The 19475-nt window shown below is 36.3% G+C and overlaps 1 protein-coding gene across 4 annotated transcripts in view; it reads left to right on the top strand.

Moving 5' to 3' along the window:
• Positions 1–19475, top strand: part of LOC115412167 (partitioning defective 3 homolog B-like) — a 387150-nt gene that overhangs the window by 192064 nt on the left and 175611 nt on the right. For all 4 annotated transcript variants that reach the window (XM_030124503.1, XM_030124504.1, XM_030124506.1 and 1 more), the window contains exons 18-19: positions 4344–4559; positions 13901–14129. In XM_030124503.1, the coding sequence (XP_029980363.1) occupies positions 4344–4559; positions 13901–14129 (445 nt within the window). The remainder of the gene's footprint in view (positions 1–4343; positions 4560–13900; positions 14130–19475) is intronic.

Here is a 19475-nt window from a genome sequence, read left to right on the forward strand (position 1 = left end):
GTCCAGGGTGTACCCCGCCTTCGCCCCTATGTAGCTGGGATGGGCTCCAAGCGACCCCCGTGACCCTAGTGAGGATAAAACGAATTCAGAAAATGAATGAATGAATGAATTACCTGAAATTATCATTAGTGTTTAGAATAAAGAGCTGTGAAGTTCTGCCAAAGATGCCAGTGTATTGGATTGTATTGGATTGTGTTTTAAAACACAGTGTTAGTTTGACCAACTGAGTTTTAGTTTTAGAAGAGAACTTGATGATACCATAATGCAGACTGTGTAAACAATGAGCTTTATACTCTGTTCAGTCACTGATACAGTCTGTGGAAACATAGCGTTGATTCATTGGTGGTTTTAGTAAAAATAAGTGTGTTCTGATGTCGGACTTCCCTGTGCTGGTGAGAGTTTGGAATATCAATACTACATAAAACAAATTTAAGTGGCACACAAATAATTGAGGTAATTATCGCTGTGTTTTGTTAACTTGCTTCCATATCACTAGTCGCTTTTCCATTGACCCTCAAATTGTGCAAATATAACTTGCGCATAAAAATTTACCTAATGGAAAAACGTCAATTTCGCCAAAAGTCTCATTTTTTGATTGAAAGTTTTTGCGCTGGCAAGAGGTGGTTTTTCAGGCGTAGCGCAAATGGTATATCACGCAAAACTGCAATGGAAAGACCTTTTTTCACAACTAGAGTCAGGTGAATTAAAAAAAACGGATGTTGGCGGATGTTACAACAAGCGAAGAAGAAGAAACATGTCTCGGTATGTGTGGACACACCAGGAAACCCAATAATTTTTAGATTTAGTACGAGATAGAGGGGTAATATATAATAATAATGAATATATCTGTAAATCAACACCATATTTCCATTCGTCGCCATGTTTATGTGATGACTTCTCGTGTCATCTTGCGATAAATAAACAAATCATCACATTTGTGATTTAATGGAAAAAACGACATTACGCACTTCTGTTTTTTACATTACATTTAGTAAGTATTAGTAAAGTTTTGCACAGATGTCCAATGGAAAAGCGACTACTGTCATTAGAATGCGTTGCATAAAATCACATCTTTGTATTTAAAGTCAGATCCTATTGCAGTGGTCGGTTTGGTGAGTACATGTGTACAGGAGGAGCCGAGAGAGAACTTTAGTTTGTCTTCAGTGGAAAACCCTGCTTCTGTCTGTCGGAAAAAATAGAAAGCAGACACTGAGTGGAGTCTGTCTCACAGAGCTTTTAAAGAGCGAATAGATGCAGTGGAAGTCGGAGCTGTTGTTAATCAGCTGGCTTTGTTGCTGCAGCCCGCTGCTAAGCCGCTCCTTGGTGTAATTTTGACTTTGAAAGTAGCACGCTGCCTTCCTGCCAACAAAATAGCCTTGGGATATCTTGGCACTCTTTATCTTTGTGTTTTGTTTTGAGTTTTTTTACTTCATTTTTTCCACTTCCCTTTCTTCCCTCTCCCCTCCTCTCCGTTTCTTTCTTTCTCTTTTTGTCACTTCTATCATCTTTCCTTCATTTCCAGCCTCACATTCTTTGTTTCTCTTTCTATAGCATCCTCTCAGCGTCTGTTTTACTCCACCAACCCCCTCACTCTTATATCTTCTCCTCAAACCATTTTTTTTTTCTCCCCACTCTTGTCTTGCCTGTCACCCTCTCTCTCTCTCTCTCTCTCTCTCTCTCTCTCTTTAAAAGCAGCTTAATTCTATCATCTTCCAACTGGACAGCTGTAATTACATTTATGACACAAATCCTGCTTCTCACAGCAAACTACTTTGTGTGTGATATCAAGCGTGTGAGTACGTGGATACGTGCTCATCAGCCAGTGTCCGTTGCACTATTTATCCTGCTATTTATTTCATCCTACAACCAAACTCTTTGCAAAAAAAAGTCAAGTTTGCAGATGCTCCTCCATGTAAGACTCTTAAGATCCTTAAACCGACTGCAATTAACCTCAAACTTTGCAGATCTTGCAGTGTAGAGGGAATTTGACCTTTTGCTTCTTGCACTGGGATTAGAAAATAACATGTTTTTTCATATATTTTCATCTCGGAGCTGCAGCTGATGTACATTATGTATGTGCATACACTCCATGTGCATTACAAGACTCTTTATCTTTATGTTTCCATGTGCTCGGCTGATGGTTGTTTAAATAGATGTGTAAGTCACATCAGCCCTCTCATCTCCTTTGCTCTGACAAAACACCCCACCCTACCCACCACCACCTCCACCTCCACCCAGAGCAGTGGTGTGTATAGGGAATCATTAGCTAAAGTGATGCAGGTTTAGCTATCATGAATCACAGTGGCATCATATCGACAAGCCAGAGCCGGCAAGGAATCCAAAATGCATTCCTGTGTGAGTCTGAGTGTGTGAGTTGAGGATTACCAGTATTTTGAGCTGGCAGAACGCCCAGCCTCCCTCTCCTCTTCCCATTATTCTCTGTCTTCCTTCCTGCCACCGTGGTGTTCCCCAGAGGTAGGTTCCCACCTGCAATGTCATCCCGCTTCAGGTGGTGCATGCAACGGAAAACCACATTACTCTCTCTCCCTGTTTTCTTTCGCAATTACCGATCTTTGCCGATGAGGGACGTCGCAGCGGTGTGGAAGCTGAACTTAGTCCGACTCCAGCAGCCAGCATGAGATGGGTTTCCACAGCAGCAGCATAGCAACAATTGCTAAGTGGCCTCAAACACCCAATCTTGTGCAGTTGTGTAGGGGCTGATAGGCCAGGAGCTATTGTGAAGGCTGGTGTTGCCTTCGTGAGCAATTTCTTCCAAAATCTTCTCTGACAAAATTACTGGTCAGATTCCTTCTCTGGTTCAATTTCTGCGTCGTTTGTTCACGGTTTTGAGATACTTAGATTTTTGAGCTTATTTAATGGTCCATATTTTTAGGGCTTATAACATGTAAATAGTTAGAGATATCAATATAGTTCCTATTGAACACTGATAGGAAGTCATATATGGACTTTCATTTAAGTCCATGACCTTTGACCTTGAGTGAACTTGAAGAGTCAAACTCCAGGTCACTAATGTGTAGATTTCAACAATATTTTTTATCCCCAAAACTACTGGTTGGATTCATTTACAGTTTTATATGTATGTTCCTTGGGACAATGTTTACAAGTGTGTTTCACAGTTTTGAGATGTTTAGATTTTTGAATTTTCAATGATTTTTAAAAAAATTATTAAAAATGTGACTTTTCTTATAATGGTCCATATTTTAACGGCTTATAAAATGGAAATGGTTACAATTATCAGTATAGTTACTATTGATCACTGATAGGAAGTCATAAATGGAGTTTCATTTGAGTCCATGACCTTTGACCTTGAGTAAACTTGAAGGGTCAAACTTAACATCACTAATGTCTACATTTCAGCAATCTTCTTCTCAAAACTACTGGTTGGATTCATTTCAAATTTTATATGCATCTTCCTTGGGACAGTGTCTATATAATATTTTCACAGTTTTGAGAAATTTTGAATTTTGGACGAATTTTTGAAATCCTGCTATAATGGACGTTCTGTGTCCGACGTGTGTCCCGGTGTCCCGATGTTGCAACACGGGAGGGCGTATGGGTGCAATGCCGCTGTTGCACCATGCGAGGGCGCTATTGTATAATGGCACCACGGGTACAATGCCGCTAGTATTATAAATTTGCCTTTACCTCTAATGGTCCACATGTTGATGGCTTATAATATGTAAATGGTTACAGATATCAATATAGTTCCTACTGATTACTGATAGAAGTCATATATGGACTTTGATTGAATTAATTGAGTTCTCCTCCAGTTAAAGTACCACCCACTTCTATTGTTAGATTGATCTCCTTCATCCAGACCACAGGACTGGAACATAGAGACTGAACCTGACAACCTCACACATTCAACTGGGGATTGATGCTTGATAGAACATACCAGTGAGATACAGGGACATTGGAACTATTTTTTCTCACCACCGCTGAGCTTTTTGAAATTGTGAAGTTTCACCCCTTATCTGCAGAAAATGTCTGCCGTATTCTCTCTTGAATACCGCCACTGTCTTCTCATCTATCGCTCTTGTCTTCATCATTCTTTCCTGTCTATCCCTCCCTCCTACCCTTGGTAATACTTCTTACAGTATACTTGTGATGATGGATGGAAAGCTAGTATCAGTGAAACAAACCTCGCATCCATCACAAATTCAACAACACCATAGTTAACTGCATCATGTTTCCTTCTTTTTTTTTTTTGTCCCTCCGTGGCTTTGTTCTTCAAAGTTTAACCCTGATGTTGTCTTCATGAATCTTATCCTTGAGTGTTTTTTTTTTTTTTTTTTTTTTTTTTGCGTGTGTGTGTCCTTTAGCTCCGTCAACCCCAGTGGAACTCGGCCCAACCCTGGGTTTGAAGAAGTCCAGCTCGTTGGAGAGTCTCCAGACCGCCATGTCGGAGGTTAACAGGAAAAACGAACTCCTGCCCTTCCATCGACCACGGCCCAACATGGTCAGAGGACGGGGCTGCAACGAAAGCTTCCGAGCAGCTATTGATAAATCCTATGATGGACCACCAGAGGATGATGACGGTAAGAGACATGGAGATGAAAGGTAGGGTGTGGTTTTAGTTCCAGGTGTTGAAACAATAGTGCCACTTTTATGTTATCTGCAATTCATAGGTGATTAAACAGTGGCTACGTGTGGTTTTGTCAAAAAATTTTGCAACGTATAGAAGTGAATAACAATTATTTTTAAACATTTGAACATTTTGCTGTTATTACCATAGCTAAAGCCATTCTTACATTGTATAATTGTAAAAATGCGAAGCTTTTACACAGATTAAAAGCTTCTTTTTAACATTTTATCAACCAAAATTGATATTATATGCTACATTTGGACCTCCTGTTCTTTGCCACTCAAAAGAATAAATTCATTTCTCATTTTTGCAAAATTAGTCTTTTTTTTATACAAGCCTACACATGCTAAAATTAACTTCTGTACTATAGTTACATAAATTCATAACTGCATCAAACATTGCATTATTGTATTGGCAATGCAAAGTAAAAAAGTGACTGAGGAGTAGAGGTTAAGGTAAGGTAAGACTTCAATGAATTCAATGTATTATAAAAGACAGTTAATTTTTTTTTTTTTTTTTATGGCCCCAGGCAGATTTTTTATTTTTTATTTTTTCGCTTTGGGGTCAGATGTTGCTCTTTAGATTCTAAATGTTGCTCACTACTGACAAATAGGCTCCATCTATATCTCTGTGTTTGAATTGTAATGGTTTTCTCAACTCCACAAATCAAGTCAGACTCAAATCCTATTTCATTTCAATCCGTGTATGGTTTGTTTATTGGTTATTTTGTTTCAAAATAAAATCAGAAAAGCTACATTTCTGGCTCTTTTTAAAATTTTGTTCTTTTTTTTTTTTTTTTTAAACAAAATCAGAAAAACTTTAAACTTAAAATGAAACATTGGACTGTTTTTTAGCTATACAGTGGAAAGAAAAACTGAATACGGAATAACAAATGAATGAACCATACTTGTATTCAGTTCACATGGTGTTCTTTTGTTTGTGGGTTTATATGTTTTCTTAGAGCAGATGGGTGTGAATATGACAAAAATGGCAAAAACTTTTATGGATTTTATAAAGGTTTAACAAGGACTATTTGCACATACTCATTTGTATCATGCTGGGAGCAGGTCTTTTGTTAATATGAGCTCACTCTATTTCTAAGCTAATGGTAGCTACTGTTGCACACGATGCATTAAAGAACACAGGATTGAGCATATAAATTTTGGCTGAAAATCTGTAACAAATGAGCAGCTCCAAACTTGACACAAACTCCACGACGATGTTCATATGTTAAATATTGAACCTTTAAGCCACTAAAAAAGACCCTATTAATGCAGTTTAACTTTATCGATAACTTTCATATAAATAAATAAACCAGAATAAAAACACTTCACTTAAAACAATGGCTTCTGTGACCAAAAATAGTCATGAAATGTGTATTGTGGTCGACAGAACTGGAAGCTGAGACTGTGGAGTCGAGTTGCAGTAACAATACTGTTACCCCTGTGCATTTTTTAAAGGGGGACATCATAGAGAGTAAAAGCCAAAATAAATCCAAACCTCAGTTTTTCATCAGAGCAGAATGTTATGACTCAAAAATGTACATGAAGGGAGGTCAGAGATTCACGATGAGTTTGAAGTTTTATTACAGTTCTCAAATATCCATTAAATGAGCCTTTGTTCTAAAATGAAAAGGATGAGTTTGAGCTCTTGTCAAAGTATAAACAATCTTTGGAAAGTCTGAGTTTGTCCATGTTTTGGGTCATTTCATGCATCTTTATCATCTCACCTTACAATAAAATGTCCCACATGAATAAACAAATAGATGAGCTCATATTTAATCCATCTTTATGTGTCACATCTACAGTGTAATTTCACTGAAGAATTTTAACATCAGCTCATACAAACAGGTCTCACATGTCTTCAGAATTTATTTTCAGTTTCAACTCACAATTCCTCACATATCCATTGTACCATGTCTGTTTACTCTTTAAAGTTTTGTCTAACATTTATTAAGCAAAGACTTTACCAAATTGTAGAAGAATTAGATAATCCAGACCAGTGGTTCTGTTTGGTTTTTGTTTCAGGGGGAAAAATTAAGAACCAGGCTTTCGTCAAAATACCTAGTAGCTCTGGCAGCTCCTCAACAGCTCAAAGTATTAAAAAAGTTATATTATTGTATAGTACAATACAGTATAGTATAGTACAATACAGTATTGTATAGTATAGTGTATTGTAGTGTAGTATAGTATATTATTGTACAGTATAGTATTAGTATTCTATGGTATAGTATAGTACAGTATAGTGTAGAATAATATAATATAGTATAGTTGAGTATAGTATAGTGTATTGTAATATAGCGTAGTACGGTAGAGTATAGTGTAGTATAGTATAATATTGTATAGTATAGTGTAATGTAGTGCAGTATAGTATTGTATAGTATAGTATAATATTGTATAGTGCAGTGTAGTATAATATAGTATGGTATAGCATTGTATAGTATTTTACATTATAGAATAGTATAGTACAATATAGTATTGTATATTACGGTATAGTATAGGACAGTATAGTATAGTATAGTATAGGACAGTATATTATAGTATAGTATATTACAATATAACATAGTATATTATAGTATAGTATAGCGCAGTATATTATAGTGTAGTGTAGCATAATATAGTATAATATGGTATAGTGCATTGTAGTGTAGTGTAGTATAGTACAGTACAGTATAGTATAGTCTAGTACAATATATTATAGTACAGTATAGTATTTGCAATATATTATAGTGCAGTATAGTATAATATAGTATAATATGGTATAGTGCATTGTAGTGTAGTATAGTATAGTATAGTATGGTATAGTATAGTACGATACAGTATGGAATAGTATAATATGGTACAGAATAGTGTAGTATAGTATAATATCGTATTGTGTATTGTAGTTCAGTATAGTATAGTATAATATGATCTGTAAGTTATAATGTACATGTGTAAATGATAAACTGAGGTATACTATTGTTAAAACGCACATATTTTTCTTAAGAACTTTCCAGTTCATGTTATTCATATTTTTTAAATGATAGTTTGTAGATGTAAACATTTTCACAGTGTATTTTTTTTTTTAGCTTTTACTTTAATTTTCTAATGTTTTTCACCCTAAAACATAGAGAAAAGTTTGGAGTTGTCATTATTTATAGGTTATTATGTTATTATTTTACTGGAGCTCATATTGGGCTGAATGTGGAACCTGAACTAAAGTGAGTTTAACACTCCTGCTTTAACCCGTCAGATCCTCATCAGAGTATTCCATCTCATATCCTCCCTTCCACCAGTAACACCTCTACTGTTTTACAATATCCAGTATTCTCACAGTTTAAGTCTGCTCGGTTTAAGAGAAACAACCAACGATTTCTTCAAACAAGCACTAGTCCAGACCAGGAACTCTGAGGCAATTAAGACTGTCGACACATATAAGCATTACAGAGTTTTCTTTTTTCCACAGTAGAAGATTCTGTGTCCATTTGGGTTTTCGCTTTAAATATTTATCCGGGAGTTAAATGGTAGCAGCTCGGTTTTGTTGCTCTGGGAGGTGCGCTTCAATTCCCAGCCGTGTTATTAGCAGCAAACTCTTATCAGTCACCACCAGAGTAATGAGTCGGGCTGTTTCAGATCACTACACTCGCACAGGATAGGACTAATAGGCCACGTCAACACAACGCACACGCAGCGGCCACATCTGTCACCATCTCTCGTAATGTTCAACACTTTGAGAGCTGCTGATAATTGACACAAAACAGTTTGAAGTGCACTGAAGTTCCTCTCTCTGTACATTGGTGCAGTTTGATAATGTTAATACTTTACATCTTGTTTCTGTCAGAGTCTTAGAGATGGAGTATTAGTCTCCACATTAACATTTTGCTGGTGTTAAAGCAGTGATATGTAGTACAGATACTTAATAATTAATTCAGGACACACCCACAGCTGCAAAAACCACCAATGAATCAATCCTTCAGATCCACAAACTGTATCAGTCACTGAATAAAGTACAAAGCTCATTGTTTACACACATCTGTATTATGGTATTGTCAAGTTTTTTTTCTTCAAACTAAAACTCATAGGCACTTATTATTACTAAAGTATATTAAACCAAACCAAGACATGGTTTTAACAGACAAAAATAGGGCAAAACCAGTATAAAGGTGGTGAAACTAAATGGAAAGATGTTAAAACACAGAAAATACAGAAAAATAAGTCTAAAAGATTGTAAAACCAAACTATGTAATGGTTAAATCAGACTTAAATTGGTAAAAACAAACTAAGAGATGGTTTTAGCAGACAAAAACTGGGTAGAACCAGTAAAAAAGATGGTGAAAGTAAACTAAAAGATGTTAAAACAGACAGAAAATTTGTTAAAATGTGTCTAAGAGATAGTAAAACCAAACTATTTAATGGTTAAATCAGACTTAACTTGACAAAAACAAGCTAAGAGATGGTTTTAACAGACTAAAAGTTAGTAAAACCAGTATAACGTTAAAACTAAATGAAAAGGTGGATAAAATAAACTGATATTGTTTCTACACATCTGTATTACGGTATCATCAAGTATTTTAGTATTCATTTAGTTACAGGACAGTGTGTATTGGAATTAGTTACAAAGACCAAGATTTGTGCACCAGATTTAGCAGAGGAGCTAATTTCCATCTGTTGTCCTGAACAAATGACCAACATAATAAAACAAAGAAAAGTACTGATAATATACTGGAAGAAAACTGTTAAATAATGACAGATAGAGGAAAAAATGCTGAGGCTGAACGGTTACAGGAAAATACATAAAAAGGGGCTTACATTCTAAAAGTACAATAACATTTTCCTTGAATAAGAATAAAATATGAAAGAAAGAAGAAGAGAGAAGAAGAAAAAAATTAAGAATAAATAAATACATAAGTAAATAATCATACAATAGCAAAGCTGACATGGAAAAAAAGTGCAAGAACTTCACACTAAAAGTCATTGAAGCTTATTTTCACAGTCGCTCAAAATAACACTGTGTCTTAAAATGGCTGATAGTTTACATTATAGTTCTGTTAGCTTAGTTCTGTTAGCTTAGCTCTGTTTTTAGACTGAAAACAGCCACAGTGAAACCACTAATCCTCTGTTTTCTGTTCAGTTTTGTGTCGTCAATAACTGAACTAAAGATCTGTTTGAATTCAACAAACAAGGTCAGAACACAGATTAGTCTAAACCAAGACTAAACAAAGAACCAAGACTTCTTCCCTCTTCTCTAGACTTTGTTTTCAGGCTGTGATGCAGACTTTGGCTAATCAGGGGAGGGGTTTCAGAGAGGGAGGGAGTTAAACTGATGATTAACATATGTAATGACCAATTGCTGACTTACTGATCTACTCTGTGGTTTGACGAATATGTTTGGAATATGTATGTCTATTCTCATATAGACTTTGTTGTTTGTTTGTTTTTTTTCCCAGATTTTGGCTCCTGCAGCTTTAAGTACAGGATTATTAGTCAGAACTCGTGTTTAGCTGATGCATTGTTTGGCTTCCTGGACTGAAACCAGCTAAAACCTCAGCTCTTCACAGTTTCCATTGAATTCATTTGTCAGGAGTGTGATTCAATAGGCCTTTGAGTCACTGGCTGTGACGCCTTGCGTCAGCTGGGATGGAGGCTGGAGAGCTTCTGTCATTACCTCCGCCAGGAGGTATTGTGATCACTTCGCTTTGTGTGTTTGCGTGCGTGTTTGTTTGTTGGCAAGATAATTCAAAAAAGTTATGGACGGATTTTCATGAAATTTTCAGGAAATGTTGATACTGGCACAAGGAAGAAATGATTAGATTTTGGTGTAATGGGGGGGTGGGGGGTTGGGGGGGCAGATCTGTCTTGGTGGAGGTCTGCGCTCTCTCAGTGCTTTTCTTGTTGTCTCTGTCTTTCTCTGGCTGTCCTCATATGTGTGTGTGACCAACAGTTCTAGTAACTGCAGCTGTAGGTGACATAGGCAACACCTGTTTTATGGACAAACACAAATACATTATATGGACAAAAGTATGTGGACACGTTGGATTCAGGTGTTTCTTTTCTAACAGGGGTCTGGGATACAAAACAATAATGACTAATGTCAGAATATAGTTTTATATTGGGATGAATATCATTGTATTGATTAGTTTGGTTTAAATTATCTTTGCTTCCAAAACGCCTCAGAGATGCTTTTGACTGAATTTCTCTCTTTTTTTTTGTCCATGGCTATGATTTTAAATGTTCTTCCTCTAAATGTCTAAAATATTTTTCATGCTCTGACTGAAAATAATAATTTTCTACCACAACTAACCATCTACTTTCTTCACATCTCACTGAGGAAGAAAAATCTCCCATTAAACTTTAAGGAAATATTGATGTTTCAAAACTATATGGACAAAAATGTTGGGACACATCATGTCTACAGCTGTAAGATACAGCTTGAGATAAAAACATCACTATTCCTTTAAAGTTTAATGGTAGATTTTTCTTCCTCAGTGAAATGTGAAGAAAGTAGCTGGTTAGTTGTGGTAGAAGATTATTATTTACAGACAGAGCATAGATTTGAGCAGGCATTTTGGAAGCAAAGATAACAATTTAAACCAAACTAACTAAAGCAATGACATGAATGAATTTTTTTTTACTTTGGTTATGTACAAAACACATGCATGTAAAGAACATACAATTTACACAACTGGTAACCGAAAAAGGAAGAAGCTGAAGCCAGAGGCTTATTTATGCTTCTCCTACTCCCACCTTTTGAATTACCTGAAGTTGCAGCAAATACACTCAACAAAAATATAAATGCACCACTTTTGTTTTTGCTCCATTTTTCATGAGCTGAACTCAAAGATCTAAAACTTTTTCTATGTACACAAAAGGCCTATTTCTCTCAAATATTGTTCATAAATTTGTCTAAATCTGTGTTAGTGAGCACTTCTCCTTTGTCCTTTGCTGAGATAATCCATCCACCTCACAGGTGTGGCAGATCAAGATGCTGATTAGACAGCAGGATTATTGCACAGGTGTGACTTAGGCTGGCCACAATAAAAGGCCACTCTAAAATGTGCAGTTTTACTGTATTGGGTGGTCCAGGGGGGTCAGAAAACCAGTCAGTATTTGGTGTGACCACCATTTTCCTCGCACAGTCTTCTTCATGAATTCTCTGAAACACCTTTGGAGATGGCTGATGGTAGAGAAACGAACATTCAATTCACAGGCAAAAGCTCTGGTGGACATTCCTGAAGTCAGCATGACCAGTGCATATTCCCTCAAAACTTGTGACATCTGTGGTATTGTGCTGTGTGATAAAACTGCACATTTTGGAGTGGCCTTTTATTGTGGCCAGCCTAAGGCACACCTGTGCAAAAATCATGCTGTCTAATCAGCATCTTGATATGCCACACCTGTGAGGTGGATGGATTATCTCAGCAAAGAAGAAGTGTTCACAAACACAAATTTAGACAGATTTGTGAACAATATTTGAGAGAAATAAACTTGTGTGTACATAGAAAAAGTTTTAGATCTTTGAGTTCAGCTCATGAAAAATGGGAGCAAAAACAAAAGTGGTACGTTTATATTTTTGTTGAGTGTAAAATATTAACACAAATTAGTCTGCATTCAGTTTCTTAAGTCACTTAATATTTATCCCAATATAAAACTACATTCTGACATTAGTCATTATTGTTTTGTATCCCAGACCCCTGTTAGAAAAGAAACACCTGAATTCAACGTGTCCACATACTTTTGTCCACACGGTGCATGTTGTTGACCACCGTGTTAAATAATCCAACAGAACCAGATAAACACGGACACAATAACAATATGAGGCTCCACAGAGACAGTGTTCGCAAAGAAGTGAATATTCACACAAAGGAGCGTCTTAATTGAAGTTACTAATTTGGTTTCATTATCTTATGAAATCTGATTAGTGGTTTGTGTGTGTGCGCGCGCTGCTTTGTTTTGTGTTATCGTTGTTATTCAAGGCCAGGCCTTCAGTCTGTCGCACAGAGTAATGAAGCATCACAGTGGATGCTTTGAACATTTTTGTCTTTGTTTTACTGTGAATTACTGAGACAAATTCACTCTAAAGTTAATAAATCTGATGTGGAGCACAGACACTGTTCTGTGAAAGTGTCACTCTGGGCTTTTGTACTTTAGGATTTAAGGGATTTTTAAAAATTATTTATTTGTGAGTTATTGTATGGGATCTGATCACTGCAAACAAGTGTCTTTCCAAAATTAACTTTCCTAATTAAAACTGAGGGAGATTGTTCTGTGAAAGTATTTATAAATGTAGACCTCAGCAGCGGTGAGAAAGACGACACCTCAGTTGTAAAAGATGAGAAATAAAATAAGACCAACAGTGACACCAACACAACAAAATATGTATGAAAGGGAAGTTACAAGTATTCATCTACTGCTTCTTCACCTTCATCTTCTCCTTTTTCTTCTTTTTCCTTTCTTTTCTTCTTAATCTTCATCTTCTCCTTTTTCTCATCCTTCATGTTCTTCTTCTCCTCCTTCATCTTTTGTTTTTGTTCATCTTTATCGCATTCTTTTTCTCTTCATCTTCTTATTCTTCTCTTCTTCATCATCATCATCATCATCACCATCATCTCCTACTCCTTTTTCTTGTTTTTGTTCTTCTTCTTTTCTCCTCTTCCTTTTTCTTGTCCTTCCTCTTCATCTCTTCTCTGTCTTCATCTTCTCCTTTTTCTTCTTCTCCATTTTCTCCTTCTTCATCTTCTTCATCTCCTTCTCTTTTTTCTTCTTCTTCTTCTTCATCTTCTTTGTCCTCTCTTTCTTCATCTTCTTTATCTTGTCTTCATCTTCTTCTTTATCTCCTCTTTTTTCATAATCTTCTTCTCCATCTTCTCCTCCGTCTTTTTTGTCTTATTCTTCTCTTTTTTCATCTTCCCCTTTTTCTTCTTTTTCCTCTTTCTTTTCTTCTTAATCTTCATCTTCTTCTTGTTCTTCTCCTTCTTCTCCTCCTTCCTCATCTTGGTGTTCTTCTCCTTCGTCATCCTCCTATTCTTTTTGTTTTTGTTCTTATTCTTCATCCTCTTTATCTCATTCTTCTTTTTTCATCTTCTCCTCTTTCTTCATCATCATCATCATCATCATCTCCTACTCCTTTTTCTTGTTATTTTTCTTCTCCTTCTTCTTCATCTTCTTCATCTTTTTCGTCTTCCTCTTCTTCTCCTTCCTCTTCTTTTTCTCTATCTTCTTTTTCTTCTTTATCTCATTCTTGTTCTCCTCTTCTCTTTCTTCTCCTTCTTCTTCTCCCTTTTTCTTTTTCTTGTTTTTCTTCTCCTTCTTCTTCTAGATGATGGTTCAGAGCCAAGTTCCGGTCGTGACACCCCTGCGAGCAGCTCATCCCGTCAGGGAACAGGAGACCAACTGGAGGAGAAAAACAAAAAAGACAAGAAGAAGAAAGGGAAAACGAAGAAGAAAGACAAGAAGAAAGGAAAAGACAAGGAAAAAGAGAAGAAGAAAGTGGAGGAGCCTGAGGAGACGGAAAAGAAGAGTAAGAAGATCGGCTTTGGCCTGTTGAGGTGAGTGTGTGACTGGTGGATTGTGGGTAAAATAGAGGGAGTTAAAGAGTGGAGATAATTGTTTTCTGCTGTTCTTTGTTTACATGAAACTTAATGTGTTTTTGGTTTTGTGCAGGATTTTCCTCAGGTTTTCAGAGCATTTAGTGGAGCAGTAATTTTAGGTACGAGAGAAGAATAGAATAGAATAGAATAGAATAGAATAGAATAGAATAAAGTAGAATTAAATAAAATACAACAGAATAAAGTAGAATAAAATTAAGTAGAATAGAATAAAGTAAAATAAAATAGAATAGAATAAAATAGAATAAAATAGGATAAAATAAATCTGAATAGAATAGAATGAAATAAAAAAGAAGAGAATAAAGTAGAATAAAATACAACAGAATAGAATAGAATAAAGTAGAATAGAATAAGCTAAAATAAATTTGAATAGAATAGAATAGAATAGAATAGCCTTTATTGTCATTGTGTGTTCAATGAAATTAATAGTGCTACTCCAGTGCAACATTATTAATAAAAAAAACAATACTTCAGAAAATAATAGAGTGAATATTAAATTATAAAAACTAAAGATAAGAAAATAGAATATAAGATTAAAAAAAAAAGATAAAAATAGAGCTAAGTAGAATAAGAAATGAAAAATCGACATAAAAATATGAATAGACCCATTATTAACAATATTCTCAGTATAATTACTTATGAAAACAGTATCTATGAAATAAAAATAGTGCATTTATATTTGGGTAAATATGGAATAAATATTGCCTTGTTATTGCTGAACAGAAGATCATTGCACGACTTATTGCACATAATTCACATTTTGCAGATTTATTGCACATTTTTGGAAGTGATTGTACTGGAAGAAACACCATAGTTACCATGGTGCACACTGCCATCTCACCTGGTTGCCAGATTTACCGAAGACCGAACAATGAATTTGCTCAATCCCTGAACACCTCCTGCTTTCATACCAGACAGAAATAACACTAAGACATGAGCACAAAAGTCCAAAAAAGACCCTTTAAGAGCCAGAGAGCTGCTCAAATGATTAACTTTCACACTGTGTCTTCATTAACAGTGTGAACGGGGACGTTTTCCAGGGACCACTTTGAACTTTCTACCCTAATAGGAGTTTGTATTCAGTGGAGTTTCACATGACTGTTACATAGATACGGATCTAAAGCAAAACACTTACGTGCAATTTCATCTCCAAAATGCGCTCTTTCTAAATACACTTACAAAAGCGGCCTGTGTGAAGGCGAACACAGAAAAACACTTCCAGATTTCAAAGTCACACTTTATCACTGAGATTATATCCCGGAGTGGCGTGTTATTTAAAATGAAATATTAGGCAGTTAGAGTAATTTGCACTAATTTTACTTCATTACACAGGATCAATGCCCTCTCTTTAAAAGTCTCCACCTGATGGAGACCTCCTTTCCACCTCGCCTTCCTCCTGCTCAGACTTCTGTGTTTCGTAGCAGAACCAGGCCTTTCATGATGTTAAAGTGAAGCTTTTGTTGTAGAGTCGACTCTTTAAAACAGAACATTTACACAATTATCTCAAATCATGTATAAAGGGAGAACATTTTAATAAATGGGTGGATACGGGGGTAAAATTCCTTTCAACTTCTTTACTTTTTGGTTCCTCTGAGGATCCCCCCTCCATAGAGGTCCTTCTAAACACCACGGTGTTGTAATAATGACAAAATGTTTTTCATACAGTTTGTGTGTAACTTTTTCAATTTTTTTTTGTATTTCATCAACTTGAGCTGTAAGCAAAAACACCAATACTCAATAACCTTCATAATTTTATGTAATGCCATGTTTGTAATGTAAACAAACCATATTTTTGATGCAAAAAAACAAACAAACAAAGACATAAAACTTCTTTCCAATATACTTAATAAAAATTGCTTATTTTTTGATTGTTGCAGCCTGGCATATGTCAATGATTAACATCAACATTAGTTAATATGCATTATTATTTTTTGTGTTAAATGCTAAAATGTGTTGTTGCACATTTTTTTACTTTGTGTAGTAATTTAACATTGTTTACATTATGCTAATTTTAGTGGCTGGGTCAGAATTAAAAAAAAAAAAAAATCCTCCAAAAATGAACATCTTTTGAATTCTGACATAATACAAATTTTGAAAAATAATAAGACCTTTTATTTTCATAACATGAAGTGCAAAATGTGCATAATATGCTCACCTGGATACCAGAAGGTTAACTCAGTGGTTTTATTATGTGAGTATCAGCGTATACAGTGTCCAGGCCTTTAATCTTGTAAGAGCAGGAGTCATAATTTCTGCATGTTACACTTTATATATGAATATGCAGCTCTAATATGAATCATTAATAATGAATAATATGAAAATCAGTCTAAAATCACCTCTTCTGTGAAATATAAGGCGTCTGTGGTGCCATAAAAACACTGAATAAATTGCCTTAAGACAAGGGTGTCAAACTCATTTTACTTTAGGGGCCACATTCAGCCCAATGTGATCTCAACTGGGCCGAACCTGTCAAACAATAACAGTGAAAAAAGTCAAATTACATTCTAACAGTGTTTACATCTACACATTATTCCTCAAAAAAGGTGAATAACATGAACAACCTGAAATTTCTGAGGAAAAATAAGTGCAATTTTAATAATATTCTGCCTCAGTTTATCATTTACACATATGCATTATAACTTACAGATCACAGTGGATCTACAAATATGAGTGTTGAGCTAGTTACTTCCAAACTGTAATCCATTACAGATTACTTGTTACTGTGATTTCAAAGTAATTCCTTACCTTATAATGTTACTGTCTCAGAATTAAAATGCGTTACATGACTCCTGTATTACTTTGGAGTTACATACAGACTCTTGTCATAAATGGCACATGCACAGTAGAGCCCAACCCCCCCAAAGTCAAATAATAACCCCCACCTACCCACCCACCCACCTACCCGTTAGAAGAGATAGGAGAGCCTTGGGACGCATAAATTTGCTCCAAAGTACATGTGGACAGATAGCTCAGTAAGTAACGCTACGGTCTACGATGTTCGAATCCCAGCAGGAACGCTTAAATTTTTTTCAACATTTTACATGTTCAAACGGGGTGGGGCCAAGAAACCAATAAAGAGTTGTAACTAGTCATAGAAACGTTAGCTTACCTTGTCATTGCTGATCACAGGGGTCATGCTAATGCTAACTAGCTTCTGTAAAGCAGGGTTATGGTTAGTAATGAGCATATGTCCACGTGGCCAATGGACTGTCTTCTGCCGTCTTCACCCATGGGCTGAACACCAACACAAAATACAACTTTACTGACGCATTTTGGATTCCTTAAGGTTTCACAGTCATACTGTTTTTTGTTTTGTTTGTTTACATTTGAGCAGTTAAATTATGGGTCAAAAGTGTGTTGTAACTGAAGCACTACTGAACATGTACCGAGTAAATTACTCCTTAAAATTGATTGGTAATGCCTTACACTACTGTGTAACCGCAAATAAAGTAATCTGTTACTGTAATGCATTAGTTTTGTAACACGTTACTCCCAACACTGACAAATACACAAAACATTTAATAACAGGCAGAATATTGGTAAAACTGCACAGACTTCTCAGACATTTCAGGTTGTTGATATTTGTTCAGATTATTCACATTTTTTGTGAAGGAATAGTTTGAAAATGTAAACATTTTTATGCAATTTTACTTTTTTACAGTAAAACAAAGTCAAAATTTGTAGTTGTCATTATTACCTCCGCCAAGCAACGGCGGAGATTATGTTTTCATCAGAGTTTGTTTGTTTGTTTGTTTGTTGGTTAGTTAGCAAGATAACTCAAAAAGTTATGGACGGATTTTGATGAAATGAATTTTGATGAAATTTTCAGGAAATGTTGGTACTGGCACAAGGAACAAATGATTAAATTTTGGTGGGGGTGGTGGTGTGTGTGTGTGTGTGTGTGTGTGTGTGTGTGGGGGGGGGGGGGGGGGGGGCTGACCTGCCTTGGCGGAGGTCCGAGTGCTTTTCTAGTTTATAGGTCACTATGATAGTATTTTACTGGTCTGATCCATTTGAGATTTATTCAGTTTATTTAACCTTTATTTAGCCAGGCAATCAATTAAAAACAGATTCTTATTTACAAATGCAGCCTGATCAAAGAGCAATGGCTCCTTGAGAGGTAGGGGGTGGGGGGGTTAAAAGTAAAAAAACAAGAGATCCAATTTGGCTGCATGTGACCTCTGAACTAAAATGATTGTAACATCCTCGATTGTTATTATCTTCAGTGTAATTCCTGAATTTCACATATTCATCCCTCAGGCTGTGTTGGACCCTTCGGTGGGTTGGTTTTGGTTGGTGGGCCGTATGTTTGACACCCCTGCATTCTAAACAGTCAGTTCTCTGATTGCCTCTGAATACAGTCCCACTCATGAGCAGCTGTTGTCAAACCTCCTCCATCCTCCGACCTGTGTTCAAACTGACACACTCTTGTGTTTTACACAACATTGCAAACCCAAATCATCTTTCTCTCCATCCCTCCGCTCTTTCCTTCTGACTCCATCTTATCCTTAAGTGCCTGGAAGTTCATAAAAGGTTACCATCAGTCCCCCCTTCCCCTGTTCATCCATGTCTCCTTCATCCTCCACCACTCGGTTTGATTATGGAGACATGGACGGCCTACGCTGCACACCCTGACTATATCTCTATTTTAATCTAGCCTTTCCTCTTATGCATCCACCCATCTATCTATCTATCCTCCCTTTCATCTATCCACCATCCCCCCCATCACCCCACGCCTTAAGTGCTTTAAGAAACCATATAATACACCCAAGGATATTTTTAGACCCTTTCTACACCCCATCTCCCACCACCATAAGAGGGTCTTGATTAGAGACCGGTGATAATCTCAACCTTTCCCTCCTTCTCTTCCTTCTAGCCATACTTAGCCCCCCCACCCCTGCCCATCGAGCCCCTGGTCTTCGCATCATTTCTTTTTTTTTTTTTTTTTTTTTTTGCTCCCTCCCTACAGCCCTGGCTTGCTATCTGCGCTACATGATTGCATGTAATGGTGATAGACTGAGAGAGCAAATTGGTGCTATTCAGTTATGTTCAGTCTGGGCTTCGCTGCTGATTTGTCACATTCATCTAAGGCCAGCTTTGATTGGCATAATAATCCTTTAGAAGACATGTGCTGTGTAATACCCAACTTTGACGAGCATCAGTAGATTCATACATTTGACACCTCTGTATCTGTGTAACACATACAGCAGTTTAGCCTTTTGCTTCAGGGGCCACATACAGTACAGTTAGATCCCAAATGGACCATACCAGTAAAATAATAAGCAT

Source organism: Sphaeramia orbicularis, chromosome 21 (assembly GCF_902148855.1).
Source record: "Sphaeramia orbicularis chromosome 21, fSphaOr1.1, whole genome shotgun sequence".
In the NCBI taxonomy this organism is placed as follows: Eukaryota; Metazoa; Chordata; class Actinopteri; order Kurtiformes; family Apogonidae; genus Sphaeramia; species Sphaeramia orbicularis.